Raw genomic sequence first — 19,395 nt, forward strand, 5'->3', positions numbered from 1 at the left:
GAAATTTTTATTGTTTTTATTTTTGTTTTGGCCCATCAAATGTTAATGTTGAACTCTTATTGTATTGGCTATGCTATACGTGGATAAGCTGAGGTAATCTTAGCCGGTAATCTAGCCCATTGGTCTCTATTAACACAGGTGGATTTCTCTCTTGATCTCAATTTTTTAATGATTATTAGTGCCTCGGAGTATTGGCCTAAGAATGATATGTAACATTTTTGAAAAGCGTTTTCATATATTTTTTATATCTTTTTGAGGGCTATGAATGAATATGATAATATTCACTTGATATATAAAGGCATGAAAGGTCATCACAGTGTTTTTTACAATTAAAAAATAAAAAGAATTCAACTAGGTATGCATGAATTAAAAAGAAGACACAAGAGTTTTGACATAATTTTAATTAATTTTTATAGTGCTTATGTTGATTTAATGTCAAAATTCTAACATATTTTATCCGATCAGCTCTACTTCTGTATCCTCCAAATTTTTCAATTTTATTGATATTTTTGGATTGAAAGCGTAAACAACCACTTATATATTAAAATTACATTATTTTAGCATCGATTACTGTTCAAGTTTCCTTTTCTGTAGCGTATTAATTTATCAGAGAAACTTTTATCATGCATGAAATATTTTTTTATCGACCAAATCAATAAGAAGAGCATAAATATTTTGTTTTCGTGTATGGCATGCCAGCATTTCTTCATGTATGCAGCATAATAGTTGATTGCATCGCTGCGCAGTGGCGCAATCATTTCTCTGAGCTCAGAGAAATTTTTAAGTTTAATCCATTTTAATTAATTGCATTAGTATTACTTATAGAATAGTGTAAGGATTTATAAAATATCCCTCAGAAAGCCGTAAAACTCACCATTTATCCTAAAAAATTTCTGCGGAGGGCCACCGCACCTCCCGCTTACCCTGGCGGGTATTCCATACCCCCCAGACAACCCAGTATTAGTTGCTCCTAAAATCCCCCCCAGCCTTAATTCCTAGATGCGCCCCTGTCGCTGCGCAACGCAAAGCAACTTACAATTGGAGTCTTCAGAAATCTTTTAAAGTTTAAATCAGGAGCGAAAAACCTGCCACCTTTTGCGATGCTATATTTTGCATTATTTCTTCGATCGCTCGATCGAGACTGGTGCAACCCGAGGTTTGGTGGTGCGGTAAGTGTGTGGAATGAATTGTAGAGGCAACCACCTTTTAATGATAACTTTCCAGCAGGCCCGGAACTAAGGCGGGGAACGGGGAACACATGCCCCGGGCGGCAGATTTCAGAGAGAGGCAAAATTTGAGAAGTGTACGAAAAAAGTTATTTCCTTTTTCTAATAAAACCCTTTAGCAATAATTATTAATTTATAAATCATTAAACAATAATATTAACATAACCTCTTAATAGCAAACATACGGTGAGTAATTTTACCTACCGGATTTCAAAAAATAGCTTACGGATGTATTATATATTGGTGGTGGGGGAGGGTGAGTGGGGTTATATGGGAAGGGGGGGGATGCAAACTGATCTTTGCTCCCCCTGACAGAAATCCTAGTTCCGGCCCTGCTTTCCAGATACATAAATTGAAAACACTCTCTGTACGCTTTCGTTCGCTCCACACGCTGCTTCAATGTACGCTACCGATATTCTGGAGTTTACCAGTTCGAGCTCGCATATGTCCGGACTATCCAGGCAAGTGTTTGCGCGGCCGAAAGATGACACGCTTTGCCAGCGATTGCCTCCCGCGGCAAAAGCGACGTACACAACGCTTAGAGGCAGCGTCGCTTGCTCCTTCATTAGGGTACCTCCCGAAAGCGGGAGCGAGGGGAGGAGACACCAATTAATTTTAAGTGACACCCACTCGCCCCACCATCCCCGAGCGGCCTCCTTCAGATTTTGCGAGAGGAATTCGAAAAATTGCAACCGGCCGCCACTCGGAGTTCCCCGTCTCAGTCAAAGCTCCACTGCGTGAGCCACCCTTCTTCTCTTCAAAGCGAAAAGCAAACAAGAGACGCAGACTCTGCAGATCCTTCACAAATAGCTTCCATTTCTCATCATTATCATCATCAACGCTACATCGCATGCGACGATCAGAGAGAACTGCAATATCGGGAAAAGTAGACTGTCACAGGATCGTAGCGGAGTTGGGACAAAACGCAAACGCACTTTGAAACGGATAATTTCAGGAGTTGCGTGCGAGTAGCTGGTTGGAGGTTTGGCCATTAAAATCCTTACCAATCCTTACCAATCTCACATCAATAAATTAGAGCGTTAAAGGAGGCTGCGCAGCTACCACAAGCTGAGATCAACATTCTAATCTATAATTACGGAGGCCTCCGCGGTTTGTTGATTGGTGATGGTTTTCCGGGTTTAACGCGGTGTAAACCCGGAAAACCATCACCATTCTAATCTATAACTTAGGCATTATCAAAGGAAATGGAAAACGTCAGTAATTAAAATAATTTAACATGGTTTCCATTAAAATCCTGATATAATCTTCTTATTCGGGAGAATTAAATTTTATGAAAAAAACATACAGTCGAAATGAATAACACATAAACGCTATCGTTCACATCCGACCTATCACGTAAACGCAGAACATACAATACTTAAAAAAAATCAACTAAACAAATATTCGTAGGACTATCTATTTTATATCACTTAAAAATGCATATTAATGATCATTTTTTGAGCCGAGGGAAATCCGGCTTTCAAAACTATCAAATTATGAGGGGTGTACTCGTGAGTGAACCCCCACCGAATACATATGAAATTCTCCCCCCGAAAAAAATTCAGGCAACGGCCTTGCTGAAGAGTACACTGTACCTTGTGCGGCTCCAGCCCAGCACATGAAGAATAGAACCCATTTGGCCGTACGGAAGTTCCTCAGGAACCTCGGCCGGATCATCCAACATCCACAGTCCTCGGCATCGTCCCCCTCGGCATCGGTTGCCCCCTTGGTCGGGGGACTCCTGATGGACCCCTGCGATACTGCAACTTCCTGCGCACGGAGGAAAAAACAGTCATTAAGGTAAACCATGGACGCCATTACATAATTATTTACTGGAAAATGTCAGGAGAATCGCACCTCCTCATAACTTCGAGCCCTGCAGTGGCAGTGTAGCAATTTCAATGCAATAAGTTTACTACAACCTCGCTATAAATCAGCCTAAATTTTATCAGACAATTTTAATCAGACTACAGATAGAGTAGGTTTGCAAACATTGCGAAGAATTATTATCGGTCACTACTTTTTATCTTTCCTCTAGCATTACAATTTATTGCCTTAAAGTTACATGAAAGTTAAACTTAAGCTGAAGAAGTTTCATTTCATTATCGTGTATGGTAGCTTGTTTGGCAGGAGAAAACTCAGAATTGACCCACATGGAAACCACAATAAAATCGATGCTTGAATTTGAGACAATTCATAGCTGTGTTAATGCGTTAATTATAAATGAATTATAGATGATTATAAACGCAATTGAGACGCATTTTTGCAAAGGCTTCCCACATTTTCCCTTTCATACCATTTACAAGATGGATTTCTTTTTAGCATGAGCATTTCAAAGAGTAACTCCTAAGAGTGTAAGTAGGTATTTGTAGGAGCAAAATATCATGTCAAGAGTTTATATTTCAATTTATACCAGAATTTACCACGAAAGCGTCCCTAAAATGACAATATTTTAACATCCGGAAAAATACTTAGTCTAATTTAATGCATACAAAATTCTTGTAGTGCCACGGAGAGAGAACAAATAAGACGTTTTTTGTCAGTGTGGATAGTAGCAAGTAGTGCGACGTGGATGCGGCTGCATATTAACGAGGATTAATCATCCGATAAAAATGTCATTCTTCTTGAAGAAAGTCACACTAAGCCTGCAAATATTTATCTATGGAAATCAGTACGTTTTTCTAATTACATATCATGATTCCTCTTCCTTACTATCCAAATATTTTTAGGAGACTCATCATGCCAGATAGATTATTTCGTGAATTTTTTTTCTTTGCTGAGTCTTTGAAGACGACATTTACGCAGATAAGAATACGCATAACTCCGTCTCACTCCAGTCGTATTTTGCATTTTTTATCACAACCTAAAACTCGTTTATTTCAGAAGATTTTCGAGGAGGTAGCTTAAATTTTAAGCGAGTAATACGCCACGAAAAAATGGTTCGAACGGGAGTAGCGTAGACGGTTTTTGTTACTTCGCCGAGTCTTGGAAGCCGATTGTTACACACTTAAGAATAGGCATCACTCTCGCTCCACCGGTCGTATTTTATTTTTCGTTATCCTAAAGGACTGCTCGTTAAAAACTTAGGGTACCAGTTTAAAATTTTCAGAGCTTATTGAATAGACATTTTTCAGCATTTTCCCGAAATTCAAGCATTAACATTTTTCGTATCAGTTTTAAAACCGAAGAAACATTTTCAAATTTGATATAAGGGCAAATATTGCAAAGGATTCACCGTGTATATTCTGGAATTTTTCAAAGTGATGGCTTAAATTGTAAGCAAGTAATACGTCACGAAATAAAGATAGGTCGAGAGGGAGTGACGCGTGTCCAGCTGATGCATCTCCGCCGCCCTCAAGGAGATCCTCTATTATCTCAGACTCTGGCTCCCAGAATGTGACCAGACTTTTGTTCCTTAATGAAGGCTTCCCATGGAATAACCTTGGGCGCCTCGGAGTGCTACGGACGCAGCTCCACTCCCATCAAGAGTCGCTCTCGCAGCAATCCGCTTGATCAAGAGAGAAATTCGAGGGAAGAGAAGAGGCGGTTCCCCCGGTTCAGAATGCGGACAGAGAAATAAGAAACATGAGATCAAAGATCCGATTAAAATATTTAAGCTACACAAGATAGTGGGTAAAAATATTTAAAATTTTTACTCATTGGGTTTATAACACTAATCGGGCAATAATATCATCTTCGAATTATGATGGTTGAACAATTTTCCAATGGCCTTGTAATATTTCATATATTTATTTATTTCCAAGCTATTGGGCTAAATGACATTTACATGAGCCATGTAAAAAACTCATTCGCTGGATGGTACGAAAATCATACTCAGGTGAGACTCGACGCCGCGACCTTCAGTTATTCAGGCAAGGACTTACCCCGCCAAAACGGAGTCCGGACGTAATTAGTAGTACGTTTTTTCATGTATAGAGTAAGAACACAAATATGGCTACGAGGAAGGACCCAAAAATAACCGTAAGGAAATCGCAGCGCGCGTCACAATAGTTTGGGATTCTCCCACGGCATGGGTGTTAATTCACCCTTTCTGAGTCAGTATGCGAAACGGCGTAGCTTTAGACGGTTTCAGCGAGCCCCAGCGACAGTTTTCGTTCGAAGAGTTTTTCGACCTCTTCGATTTTGAAAAAGGCTGATATTCGAGAACAACGTAAAACGATGAAATTTTGTTTTCTACTCCTTAAAAGTGCGTCGGACGCGGTTGATATGTTGTCTCTAGTTTATAAAGAAGACGCCTAGAAAAGAACTCAAGTGTACGAGTGGTATTCGCGATTCAAACGCGGCAACATGTGGATCGAAGATATTCAATGTCCGGGCCGGCCTTCCACGCACAGAACTAATGAAAATGCGAAAAAATTCGTACCTTTTTGTACGAGGATGAGAGGCTTACTATTGAGGAACTCGCAGAATAAAATGATCTTTCGTGGAGTTCTGTGTTGCGCATTTTAACTGAAGATTTTCACATGAGACGAATAGTGGCGAAATGATCAAACCGTTTTTAGCAAAAGACCGTATGACCGCTTCTTGACCCACCCTACTCACCAGATCTCGCACCTTGTGATTTCCTTTGTTCCCACCTATGAAAAGGGCGCTGAAAGGGAAACGTTTGGATTACATTCCTGAGGTGAAAATAGAATCGAAGGCGGTGCTGCAAGTCATCGGAAAAGATGAGTACCAAAGGTGATTTGCGTAGTGGAAAATAAAATTTGAAACAATGTATCACTGTTGATGGAGATTATTTCGAAGTTGAATAACGTTTGTAACACAAAAAATTCTATTTTTTAAATTTCGTCCGGTTATTTTTTGGTCCCCTCTCGTATATCAATTATAGACAGCTCTAAGATATCTGAGAACTGTGATAATACCGGCTCACCTATTGCTTATAATTTGTTGCTAAGTAAATCTAAAACATGCCGTTGCATTGGCATGGCGTAATTTTATTAGGTTCAAGGGTAAGGTTCTTTGCGAGTTTTCATAAGATTAAATTTGGATGACTTGAAGTCAAATGTCAAATGGCTGTTAAGTCAAAAAAGAAAGAAATTGCCACATGAATTGATGAATGAACGATTGTTCGAATACAGTTTTTAACTTCGGTAATGTTTTCGGGGTGTTGCACAATCGTAAAATCTTTTGACGATTCCCCGTCAATAATTAATTGAAGTTGTCCGATCCTCTTCCCATCACGCGATCCCTCTATCTTGGTCAATGACCATAGAATATTGTTGCATTGTGTGGATGGGATAAAAAAAAAACTCAGTCAAATCCTCAAAATTTCATAGCTTTGACTCGACCCTACAACTATTTCCATGTATATGCTGTGGATGGTTTCAATATAAAGGCGATTGATAAAGTGAAGTATCTTGGTGTTGCGATAACTGCGAACCCATCGTAAAGAACATACATAAGAAATATTTGTTGCAGAGCCCTGAAGAAGCTAGGATTCGTCAATATTTTTGTGGGAAGATTTTCGAAGGAAAAAATAAAAGAAAGGAGCTATCTCGCCCTCGTCCGACCACGTCTTGAATAAGCAGGGAGCATATTAGCAGCGCAGAAAGACTTAATCCGTGAACTTGATGAAATACAAATGTAAAGCTGCGCGATTCATCCAAAACAAAGTCATAAAATTCTATTTAAATGAACCAAAATTTTTAAAAGTCATAATGTTTCCTCGCTGAACATTGAGTTTAACCATAGCGTGGGCTGAAGTTTTTTCAATCGAAATGCGTATAGATGGAGGAAAGCTCACTCCAAACTACGGCACAGGCATGAGTATTTCATATATTAAGTCGAAAGGGAGAGCTGCTTTCCCTGGGCCACCTCGCGCCGTGAGGATTTCTGAAATTTAATGGGAACCACAAATGCGGTTTCGTTAGGGCAATCACGATGCCTACTCATGACGACGACTTTGTTTTTTCTTTCGCTCCCATTCTTTTTTCCGTAGCCCCTCTCCACTCCCCGCCGCACGTTGGCTCATCCGAAGAAAAGTATGTAACGCTGGAGACACTAAATTTGAAGATTTATCACATTCATTGCACACTCCAAATCCATATATACATCAAGAGTTGAAGTAATTTTCATCGTTGGCATAGTAAATTCCTTTCATAACAGGAGATAGGAGCAAAAAAAGTATCTCTATAAGTATGCCAGACGACAGGTGCCAAGGTTTTACCCATTATCGTTCGAGCGGATATATCAAGAGTTAGCCCTTGATGTAAAGGCCGTTTTACAAGGGATACGTCATCGCGCAATATGACGTTTGCGCGAATGCGCAATCGAAATTGCGTCGTGTAAAGCGGTGAATTGCTGAAACACATGCGAGAATGCGTGGACGCGAGACGGCAAAATAGCCCCTGCTCTAATGACAAGCTCGCATTCTCGCTATTTCAACATGTTTTCAGTGCTAACCAGCGCAATGACGTGCCTCGTGTAAAACGGCCTTAAGGGTAATAATTACTTCAACTCTTGAGGTACAAATCCTGATTTCACTTCACGTCCATAGTGATGTTTATGTAAGGGAATCCTCAGAACGAAAACAACAAGTACATATTCCTTCCAAAACACCGGTAATGACTCCATTCAATTAGGCGCAATTTTTTCATAAGAAAGAACATGAATCATTTGATATACACAACCGTTTGAAATGATAATATCAAGAAATTTTCCACCATGATATTTTCACAGCAGTGCTTAAGATTAGCAATGTGAATGATATTACTCTCACTTCTCTGATAAATATTTATGACTAGAGGCTGAAGATCACAGTACTAAAACACTGCAGTGCATGTAGTTGGAAATGAATGAACTTACATCTAGGGCAATAACGGCACTTACTTGGCTGCTACTTGCGACGGTCGCACGACTCTCAGTGACAAGTTTAACTTCTTCCTCATCAAGTTCCATCGGAACAGATGATTTCACTTCACGTCTATACTCACTTTCCCACCATTTTCTTGAGGATTCACAAGAGATTCGCAAGGAAAAAACTACTCAAGCAAGCATAAATCAATGAAAATATATTGGTATATATTGATAATGCAATGGATATCCACACTAAGGTATCTTTTACCGCCGAAATAAACAATCACGAATTAATTGTTTTTGGAAACTTCGAAGAAAAAAAGGCTAACAAAAACAGTTAACAGAAAAGCAGTTTTTTGATACGGAGAATCGAGTCTGGTTTGACAATTCTGCCTACTTCGAGTGACTCGGGCATTATCGCAGTCATAAGATAAATACTTAGCCAGAAAATGTCTGAAAACTCAGATAAAATATGATAAGAAAATAAAGATAAGAGTGTATTATTTTGCAGAAGGTGAATGATACGCTGGATGTATGCAGTTGAAAATGCCCCTAATATAGCCTCGTGTCAATTTTTTATTACTGTCGCCAATATAAGTATATACACAGGAAACGATGGACTAGCAAAATTTAACAAATACGAAATTTCGGTGAGCCGAATACATTGCCGTCAGCATCTAATGCACAAAAAGAATTACACCCAAATTATAATTAGTGGAGTCGCGTTACCAAAGAAGGCTGATTTTCGACTTTCATGGTCTCGCCGACCAGTGGCGCAGCGAGGGGGGGTTTGGGGGTTAAAACCCCCCCCCAGAGCTCAGAGAAATTTTTAAGTTTAATCCATTTTACTTATTTGGATCAGTATTACTTATAGAATAGTTTAAGGATTAATCAAATATCCATCAGAAGGCCGTAAAACTCGCCATTTTGAACCATTATTCTTAAATTTTTTCTGAAGGAGGGCCCTCGCAACTCCTGATTACCCTGGCGGGTATGCAATACCCCCACACCCCTAAGTATTATTTGTGCCTAAAACCCCCCCTAGCCTTAATTCTTCGCTGCGACCCTCTCGCCGACAAGAAGTCGATGGCTACTTAGCAGGATGCGGCGCTCGCCGGCGCGCAGTGGGCTGAAATCGAAAAAAGCTGGACAAAACCTCGAAAATGGTTTTTTTGAGTATGGAAGTTGAAACTTTGCACAGTTGTTGCCAACACATTAGTGCATTTTTTGACGCAAAATATTTTTCATAGGTTAATTTTTTATATAAAATACATAGCCTCAAAGTTGAACAAATTTTGCGCAAATTGCCCGCTTTGAATTTTTTTCGAAATTCAGCATGTTTAAACTAATGTCACACCTTTAGTAGCAATTCAATAGCAACAAAAAATTATACGATTGTTAAACGGTTTGTTATCATCGATTACCATCAACTTTCACGACTTAGTTGTCGTAATTGTGACCAATACGATTCAAAATGGCGGACCCTGTTTTTCGTCGAATTTTTGTGTTTATGTAGGATTTTAAAAAAAGGATCACCGAGTTACCTCGAGATATTTACACCACATATACTACAAAGTATGTAGATTATGATAATTGGAAGTGCAGCTGCGACCACCTGCGACGCCGAAATTAAGATCGATTTTTCGAACGTGCGGCACCGCCCGGAGCTGGCTGCTGGCCACGGGAATTGCCGTACTCGACGGATGTTGGCTAGTGAATCATTTTAAGCAAATTTATTGTATAAAAGCTATGATATATTATTACTACATTTATTTTCCTTTTATTTTAACCTGATTCCTTTACTGTCTTGTAACATTTATCGTCGATGCAGTACAAAATGGCGGACGCTAATTTCAGTAACGTTTTTGCCCGTGTGTGGCTGTATAAAAAGAAGGACACCGAGTTGCTCTCAGATATTTACATCGTAATTGCATAAAGCCTTTTAGATTCTCCATCCACAGAAATAATCTGCGATCGTTCCCAAAAAACAAAATAAAATCGATGTTTTTACCGTGCCGCGCAGTCCGAGGCTGCTCCCTGGGCGCATGGAATGTCGTGACGCAGCGTACATTGTAAAGCGCTATGAATGCATAGCCTTTGCTGAGGATGTATTTAATGTTATTATTAACTGTATAGGCTTTTTGGCTTCTTTCTCAGTACTTCCATTTCGATAAAAGGTTATCAATGTATATCTAAATAACTCTTGAACTTACCCTATGTACATGCAATATCATTACTCCGAGTCGGTTGAATAACTGTCGCTTTCACTTCCAGGCTGTAGGATTTCTGGGTCATCGTCATTTAGTAACAGTAAATTCCTGACTTCTATCGGCTTCTTCGGGATTTCTTCGTAACAAGAGGTGCGGCATTGGATATTACTGGATCCGAGGTCAGGAGGAGCCGGCGAAATAAATCATCGTTGGTAGATATTCTTTAGCGCTTCCTTCTAAAGCTTTCTCGATATTTTCTGCTATCTTTATTGCGTGCTTCAATTGCTTCTTCAGATAATTGCCCTAGAGGAAGAATCATCTCTGAAGCTATACCTTCTCCGTGTATTAGGACCTTATGAACGGTCGGGGGCACCATAGAACTTATAAACAAATATTCCTCCGACCTAGGCTCTTGTTGCCAAACTTGCTTGTACGGTGAATGCCCAGAACTGCCGTCGAAACCATATTTACAAATCAGAGTGCACTTCAATTCACTTCTGGCATCAGGAACAGCTGCCACGCAAGCTAGAATCCGTGAGGCAGTGTGCGAGAGGAGACTTTGTAGATTGACTTTGCACGGTATTTCATAATCTCTATGCCATCCCGGTACGCAGCATTTTTAGCAAGCCTCACTCTTTCATAGTTCGGGTATAATTTATGACCATGGCTTTCAGCTATTTCCGAAGACCATTGTACTGAGTTTTTGTTAGTTGCATCGATATGATAACAGAAAGAGCCTCGTCTTCTGACATCATGGAGGAACCTGAGATGGGTGTCTTCCATTTAGCTAGGACTCTCCTTGCTCTGGTTGGAGTTGTCATTTTAATTTCCTTCAATAATTTGGATGCCGCCTCATCTCCTTCCTCTCTTAATGTCATCGATGCTGCGAATAATAAAGTTGCCGCCGAGTGAGAAGATCTAAGACTTTCAGTCTTCTTCCTCTTAGTTCTTTCGCTAATATCGTAAAATATTTTTCCGGGCGTCCACCAGATTATAATGGGATCAAAATGAGTAAAAAAATCGCCCTTAAATCCGTTGAGATAATGCAACAACTCAGGTCACTTATAAATCGCATATACTTACCCGAAGAATTAGAAGCTCTTGTCAATTCTGGAACGTTTTCTGGTACATATATAGGTGCTTTCAGCCACTTAATATTTCTCCTTAAAAATCATTCATTGTTTCTACTGCAGGCTTCCCATTTGCTTTGGTAGCGAATCAAAAATATCGTTTAAGAGAGTCACTAAGGCCCTTCGTAGCTTCAATATATCCTTGCGCATGAAATTTTTTCGTCAGATATTACATTAAAAATTCATATCTCTCCGAAAAGGATTTACATCCGTATTTGACAACTTTTTTTATGAAGCAATAGACGAGTTACCTCGAGACCAGACATTTTAAAATTGCTACAAATTTGTTGTTCAATTCAACACTGGTTCTATTTCAGGGGAACGAGTTACCAATAACAAGTAACATACATTAAAATAAAAGAAATGGTCAATTCTAGAGGCGTTAATGGTAAATAAAAAAAGGGAAATTGCTTATAGCACGAGGCAAATATCAAGACCTACAAATGAAAATCTCTTACCAGTTTGGATGATAGATGCCTGGTGAATGAGTGATTGACACCGCCAATGCAGTTAAAGCAGAAAACCGATGAGATTCCCCGGAGTTATCAATATCCAAAGCGCGTGTGTCCGAGTGCATCCAAAATCACCACAGCACAACAAACCTCTTTCACTGTATATTCAAAACTAAATTCATATATGCATTTCTTTCTGGAAACGGAATATCCGAAAAAGGTAAAAGGGACCGCACACGAGCAACATGGAGTCATAAAAAGACCCTTTTCGCGACTACCGCATGGGGTGGACGGGCAAATACCAACCAGCTGCGGGCTGGTCGGCTGGTTGTAAAATCTATTTTGTCTTTGAGGTTAAAAGCAGGCTAATAGAGCCGTTTAACCCATCCAAGGGGTAAAATGCACGTGCGGAATTGTCAGAGTTTCAAGTCAGCTAGTTTGCATTCGGGAATTTGGTAAGTAGTCACTAGTCAGTAGAAATGGATAGAGGAGCGAATTCATTTACCTAAAGTGACAATAAACCAACTTGAAATGAAATAGTAATAATTATGTTGAAATAAAACATATCCACAGCAAAGACTTCATAGCGCTTTATAATGTACGCTGCGTCACGACATTCCATGCGCCCAGGGAGCAGCCTCGGACTGCGCGGCACGGTAAAAACATCGATTTTATTTTGTTTTTTGGGAACGATCGCAGATTATTTCTGTGGATGGAGAATCTAAAAGGCTTTATGCAATTACGATGTAAATATCTGAGAGCAACTCGGTGTCCTTCTTTTTATACAGCCACACACGGGCAAAAACGTTACTGAAATTAGCGTCCGCCATTTTGTACTGCATCGACGATAAATGTTACAAGACAGTAAAGGAATCAGGTTAAAATAAAAGGAAAATAAATGTAGTAATAATATATCATAGCTTTTATACAATAAATTTGCTTAAAATGATTCACTAGCCAACATCCGTCGAGTACGGCAATTCCCGTGGCCAGCAGCCAGCTCCGGGCGGTGCCGCACGTTCGAAAAATCGATCTTAATTTCGGCGTCGCAGGTGGTCGCAGCTGCACTTCCAATTATCATAATCTACATACTTTGTAGTATATGTGGTGTAAATATCTCGAGGTAACTCGGTGATCCTTTTTTTAAAATCCTACATAAACACAAAAATTCGACGAAAAACAGGGTCCGCCATTTTGAATCGTATTGGTCACAATTACGACAACTAAGTCGTGAAAGTTGATGGTAATCGATGATAACAAACCGTTTAACAATCGTATAATTTTTTGTTGCTATTGAATTGCTACTAAAGGTGTGACATTAGTTTAAACATGCTGAATTTCGAAAAAAATTCAAAGCGGGCAATTTGCGCAAAATTTGTTCAACTTTGAGGCTATGTATTTTATATAAAAAATTAACCTATGAAAAATATTTTGCGTCAAAAAATGCACTAATGTGTTGGCAACAACTGTGCAAAGTTTCAACTTCCATACTCAAAAAAACCATTTTCGAGGTTTTGTCCAGCTTTTTTCGATTTCAGCCCACTGTGCGGCGTCCTCGGGATAATCCCACGGCACGAATTGGGCAATTAAAATTGAATTCAAATGATTAAGTGAAAAAATAAGCTTATAAATTGCGTAAAAATCCAAGTACTGAGTATATTATAGCCTCATATTCTTAGAATGGTAGGATGTAGCCATTTGGATACGGTGGGTGGAAATGGGTCAGAGTAGGAAAAAGTTTGCGGCAACATCATCGAGTGTAATTAAACCACGGAGTTTGTACAGGGTTCATGTTCAGCTTACCTCGCAGATGGTCGGTGGTCGTGGCGTCGTCACCCCCTCGCCCCCGTCCGCATACGCTTGGTTCACGTGGCCGTCTAGGCTCCTGCGGCCGTCGCCTCCGCCCGGGCCGTCCCCGGATACCACGTCTCGCATGGCCACCCCTCCTTCTTTGGGTCCTCCTGTCGTGGCGAAGCAGAGCGGGGAAAAACAGAAGATTAGCCCTCGACCGTACTTGACTCATAACACTCACATAAGTAAAATCTAAAAAGTTAAAAGGTTGAGAATTCCATCTGAATGTGAAGACAGTACTGGTAGAGAACTTCAGGACCCCTCATTTCTTGCTGATTTGGGAAATTTAATTGTGGGCCGGGCATGGTGTCTTAAAGGTGACAATGGCGGGGAATGCCAAAACGGTGCCTTTCTGGTGTGGGGGTAGGGATGATCGTGCCTGTGGAGCACGCCCTGTTAGTCCTCGATTTTGTACTATCAAATGTAAACATAAACATAATGCTCTCTTCAAGAATTACCTTGGATACAGTTCGACAAATTTTGTAAACAACTTGAGAATATTGCATAATAATATGATGATGCTCACGCTCGGCATTTATAATACCTATATATGTAGATCAGCAATAGCTAGTTTTCCGGTAATTTTCTCTACTTCCATAGCAATTTCTATCTAAATATTAATATTTTGACATAGGTAATTGCACTTGATCTCATGTCCACAGATTACCGTAAACGATAAAAAAAATTAATTTAGGTTGGATAGTGATACCATTTATGTGTACTGCAATCACTGTACTGATAGTGAATTGTGAGGAAGGCAAAAGAAATGACCCACGAAATGAATTGATCGTAATTTTGCAAAGAGTTCAAGGTGGCAAAAAGAAATGAAATGGGAAGGGGTTGCAGCTGAAAAGAAGTGTAAATGAAGAAAACATAGATTACAGGGAATATGAGGCACCGGAGAAGAAACGATTGAAAGTGATGATGAAATGCAAAAATAATGGTAGAAGTACATGCATGTGAGCACCTGTGCAAACATTTGCTAGGATAGCTGAAGAAATGAGCTAATAGTGGAAGGAAAATATTACGCGTAGCGTGTAATAAAGGAAAAAACCGACTAATGTGGCCGATAATGGCCGTAGCTGTTTTAATGCCTCACTTCTCCCCATAAAAAGACTAGAGAATGTACCAAGAAAAATGTAATTATCTCACGCACAATTAATTCGGAAATAAATTGAATACAAATAATAGAACATTGGTTCTGATGAGAAAGAGCGCATTCATTCCTTTTAGCATTACCACAAGGTGCCAATATGTTGGTCCAAGAAGATTTGCCGTAAGCTACCTGATTATATTTACTCTTAGACTTCGGATATTAAAACGGTAAGAAAATTAAACATTAAAATGTAAATTTGTGGGGATTTTACCTTTGAATATCAAAGAGAATCCACTCTAAATAGTTGAACGGATCTTAAAGATCAGAATTTGTTCTAAATTTTAAGAGTTTTGAAGAAAAGGTATTCACTAAATTATGTTTTAGCACCGAGTCCTTTCTTAAATAATTTAGAATGAAAAAATACTTTTATAATAACTGGCGCAATGTCATGCCAAACTTTTAAAATTGGGAAAGATTCGAATTAAAGACACTATTTTAATCCATCAACTAATCACCTAGATCCCAGATGACCTCACAATAGCCAACACAACAACTGGAAGTATTTATTTATACCTTTCTCATAATATTGTGAAATAATATTATTGACCGTAATTAAATTCTGTAAGTTCATGATACCAATATCTCAATTAACCATCTCCATCCAGTAACCAGTCCTCCATCTGTATTCCCATACCTATCCATCATTATTCTTGAATTCCAAGCTCCAAATGTGGTGATAAGATAAAGGCACACGAAAGTGGCAGTACGTAGGCCTGAACAGTTGAAATTCGTACCAGAAAAAGAAAATTAACTCCTCCTTTAAGCATACTATTTTCAGCTGCATAGGTTTCTATAAGTTGTGCCATCATTACTGACTTGGTAACATTAATTTTCGAAAACACGATTATTGAAAACGGTAAGTGAATATAAAAGTTCCCCGTGAGAAATGGGAAGATATTTGCGTGTACGTTAGGCATACGCCAACATTCCCACTTCGCTGCAATTCCATCCTCTTGTACCTCGTCATCTAGTCGTTCACCTATCAAGACAACCGCACGCCGTAGAATTTGCAAACGCCTCTCCCGAGAGGGCGTCTTCACTTGAGGATCTTATAAGGACCTCCTATAGGAAGGCGCACTCTGAGAAGACCTCCGCAGGTCTGCGACCCCACATCGATTGTCAGGATAATGCCAGGAAGAGGAAGACTTGGAGTCCGGCAAGCCGAGCAGAAGAATCACTCACTCCACGACCGGAGGGTATTCCTCATCGACCTTGAACGTGACTAACTGAATGCTGCATTACGTCATTTTATTGATAGTTGAGGGAGGGAAGGGTCATGCGCTGAGTGGCTAATGACAACGGTGCCGAGCCTTTTTACAGACACATTATTAATTTCTTCTTATTCTAGCATCGTGAAATTTTAAGAGTACAGAGAGTACACCGATATTAACATTTTTCTTTACCTCATACATGAAAATTTTACTTTGAGTAATTACCTAGGGAAGTATTGAAAATTTTTTATGTACAGGTAAACGTTGCAAAGGGTATCACTCTTTACATACTGATAATTTCAAAACGATAGCGTAAGCATTAAACAAGTAATTCGTTACGAAAGAAGACCAGTCGAGCTTAAGTGATGCCTACTGGATTAAAATTCTAACGCCGCGCCGCCACTTTTTGATTCCCCGAAAGTGGTTCATGTTGTCTTCGCCGTCCAGGGCATGGGAGAGTGACCATTTACTTAGTATCTGTGATATTCCTCATTCCCACTTTGGTTGTCAGTCGAAAGGGAAAATTATCGCGTGAGGGCCTTCTCTTAAATGACTTCACCGCTGAGGCTGGACATGAATGAAATGGGGTGTATGGAAGTACATGAATTATCATCGTCAACCCCCGCTGCCACTTGAGAAGTCGCATCTCTCGCCCTGATGATCGTTTCTGAAGATGTCACTTCCTCCAGCTGCGCAACCCACCCTCTCAGCCTCCCAACCCTTGCCCCGCCATCCCCATCTCGCCAGAATCCCAAGCGGCGGGGGTAAATTGGCCGTCCAACACTGCCTGCCTCTCGGCCGCTCATTAGCTGTCCCGCGGGCGAGATCGTCCAGAGGGCGCGTGCCCCTCCTTCCTCGAGTCGCGATGGACCCGCTCCAAGGGTGGTAAGACGCTGCCACTTGCGCACATTGCCACCATTATTCTATGCGGTGTTTAAGAAGGCTTTGAACTTGCGTAAATCTAGCACTATGCAACATTGCAACATGTCACCAGATGGTATTTGACTACGAGCTGAAGGAGAATCATCTACATCTACACCACACGTCATTATACCGCCATATATTATACCACGTCGATAGACGTGTGGCGGCGGAAAAACGAATACAGCAGACTTGCGATTATCCGGCTACGGTTTATCCGGGTTGCGGATTATCCGTGCATGATTTTCACTCCCGCTCAATTTTTTTCGCGATTTTTATTTGAAAAAATAGAATCGGACGCAAAATCATTGGAATTATTGCATTAATGCTAGGATACACCGGGCATATTACTTCCGTTAGAATCCCCTTCGTAAAACGGAAGCGATCGCGCGCTAGCTGCATTCACGGGAGCACCGTATTCCTGTTTTCCAAGCCTCGCAGTGCGCGATCGCGCTCCGTAATCACGGACACACGTCCCACAGCAGTTGCAACGCGGGCAACTTGTGCGAGACGCGACTACGTGGCGTGGTGCCTCACGGTGTAGTTTCCGACGTTGAGCAGTGGTTTTGAAGCATTCGTACAAACCACTTTTCTGTAATCGTGATCACACCGCCACTGATGTGTGGTCTCCGAAACCAGGCCTTACATAGAGCATTAATAATAATACAACCATGTTATCGCAGCTAAAAAGATCGCGAACTGGGGAAGAAAGCTCTCAATGAGTCCGGGAATCACTCTAAAATAACATAATAACTGCATAAATAATAATATATTGTTTGTTTTACGAAAGTTATGAACATTGCAAGACATTTAAGTGAAATTTTGGGTTTTCCGTGTTTTCCGATTATTCGTGCCGTCTCTTCCCATCATTAGCCCGGATAATCGGGAGTTTACTGTACTTATATCTACCTATGCGTTCGGCAAAATATCCCTCTTATTTTATCGCTTCTGTCGGTCCTTAAAACATAGGTTCTACGATGATGTTTCTCTGTGTAGCTCTGAAAAATACATGTTCTTAATGGTGAAAGCAATCTTAGCGAATACTTTTTTCCAATTACGTCCTCTGAGGATAGCAACAATAATAGTGCAAATCAACATGAAATATAGAGGGCGTATAAAGAAAAAACCTACACGAAATTTATCTTCGTAGTGATTAATAGATTATTGCATTATTTTTAACGCCTTAAATTAGGATCCGTTCATTCTCTGTTGAGTCACTCCATTTTCCTCTATATGTACCACCAGCAAAAAAATACCTCCCAGAATTACAGCCAAACGCGCTAAAGTTGCACTCTGAAGGAAATTGCTTACAAAGAAGCTATGACAGTTCTATTCCCGATGCAGATTGCGCACGTTTCCTCAACAATGTCTGTATCCCAACTGGAATGCTTTCCTCATAGTCCCCAAGATAAGCTTTGGAGATAGTAAAAAAACTCAAAACATTATAGCACATGTATTACGATATAATTAATTACCTTTGGTTTTCCTTGTTCTCTAAGAGAATCGCGTTTTCGAACGAATCCCATTTTCCGCCTCAGATAAGAGCGGCATGTGAGGATTAAAAAAAAAATAAATGCGGTGAGTGGTACTAGTAATTTTAGATGCATGATTCACTCAAAGTGTCGTTAATTTAACGTTTGGTAAACTCAGGAAGTAAGCTGTCGAGGTGAAAATTAACAAAAACCTCACAACAGTGAAATTAAAGAAATATATTTTCATCCTATAAATATGGAACACCCAGAAAGCACCACTTCTCGTCACTACATTCATGCTGGTGCCATGGAGTGATTCAAGCATAAATTACATGATTTGGGAAGTATAAAGCTTTTCCCTTCTCTCACAGGAATACCTCGGCGGGAAACATCTTTTGGAAGCTATAATTTCGGTTGCGGAGATTCCATACACTAGCTCCAAGGAAAAATTGGGAGGTAACAGGGTGGATAGAATCATGCGCGGTAATGCACTTTTTCAATCGAAGGGATATTTGCTAGTAAGCAACAGCAAAAATACATTTTGTACTGGAATGATACGGAGCTACAAGATAAAACAATGCTTTACATTTTTCGACAAGTATAAACATTTTTACAGAGGCTGAACCTCTACAGAACCAGCCAGAAAAAATTACGGTCTTCACTTTCCTTTAAAATAATGAAAACCATGCAACAAAACATGAAAACTATGTTGCGTAATTGCTAACAAGTATTTTCATTTTTGAATTCATCAATTATCGTTTCCGGCGGGATGCTTTGGAATTTCTAAACTCTGTTTAAACAAGATGCTGCAAATTAATTACCAGAACTAATTCACTACGCATGACATATTTCACGGAGCTCACTTGCGTCTTTCCGTCAAGCAATCCCCACGCACTCCTGCAAAAAACAGTTCAAGGTCCCATAATCCTATTTCCTATCTATTAATT

At 39.9% G+C, this 19,395-nt stretch overlaps 1 protein-coding gene across 3 annotated transcripts in view; it reads right to left on the bottom strand.

The window, feature by feature from the left end:
* Window positions 1–19,395, bottom strand: part of LOC124153568 (solute carrier organic anion transporter family member 4A1) — a 65,506-nt gene that overhangs the window by 12,348 nt on the left and 33,763 nt on the right. Inside the window, exons 1-3 of one of the 3 annotated variants that reach the window (XM_046526830.1) lie at window positions 13,929–14,113; window positions 13,641–13,798; window positions 2,822–2,996 (exon numbers count right to left, since the gene is read on the bottom strand). In XM_046526830.1, coding sequence (XP_046382786.1) covers window positions 2,822–2,996; window positions 13,641–13,772 — 307 coding nt within the window. In that variant the 5' untranslated portion in view covers window positions 13,773–13,798; window positions 13,929–14,113. Of the gene's footprint in view, window positions 1–2,821; window positions 2,997–8,078; window positions 8,452–13,640; window positions 13,799–13,928; window positions 14,114–19,395 lie in introns of those variants that run through there. The other 2 variants (XM_046526829.1, XM_046526831.1) reach the window with 2 other exon arrangements.

The sequence above is a fragment of the Ischnura elegans genome, chromosome 2 (genome assembly GCF_921293095.1).
Source record: "Ischnura elegans chromosome 2, ioIscEleg1.1, whole genome shotgun sequence".
NCBI lineage: Eukaryota > Metazoa > Arthropoda > Insecta > Odonata > Coenagrionidae > Ischnura > Ischnura elegans.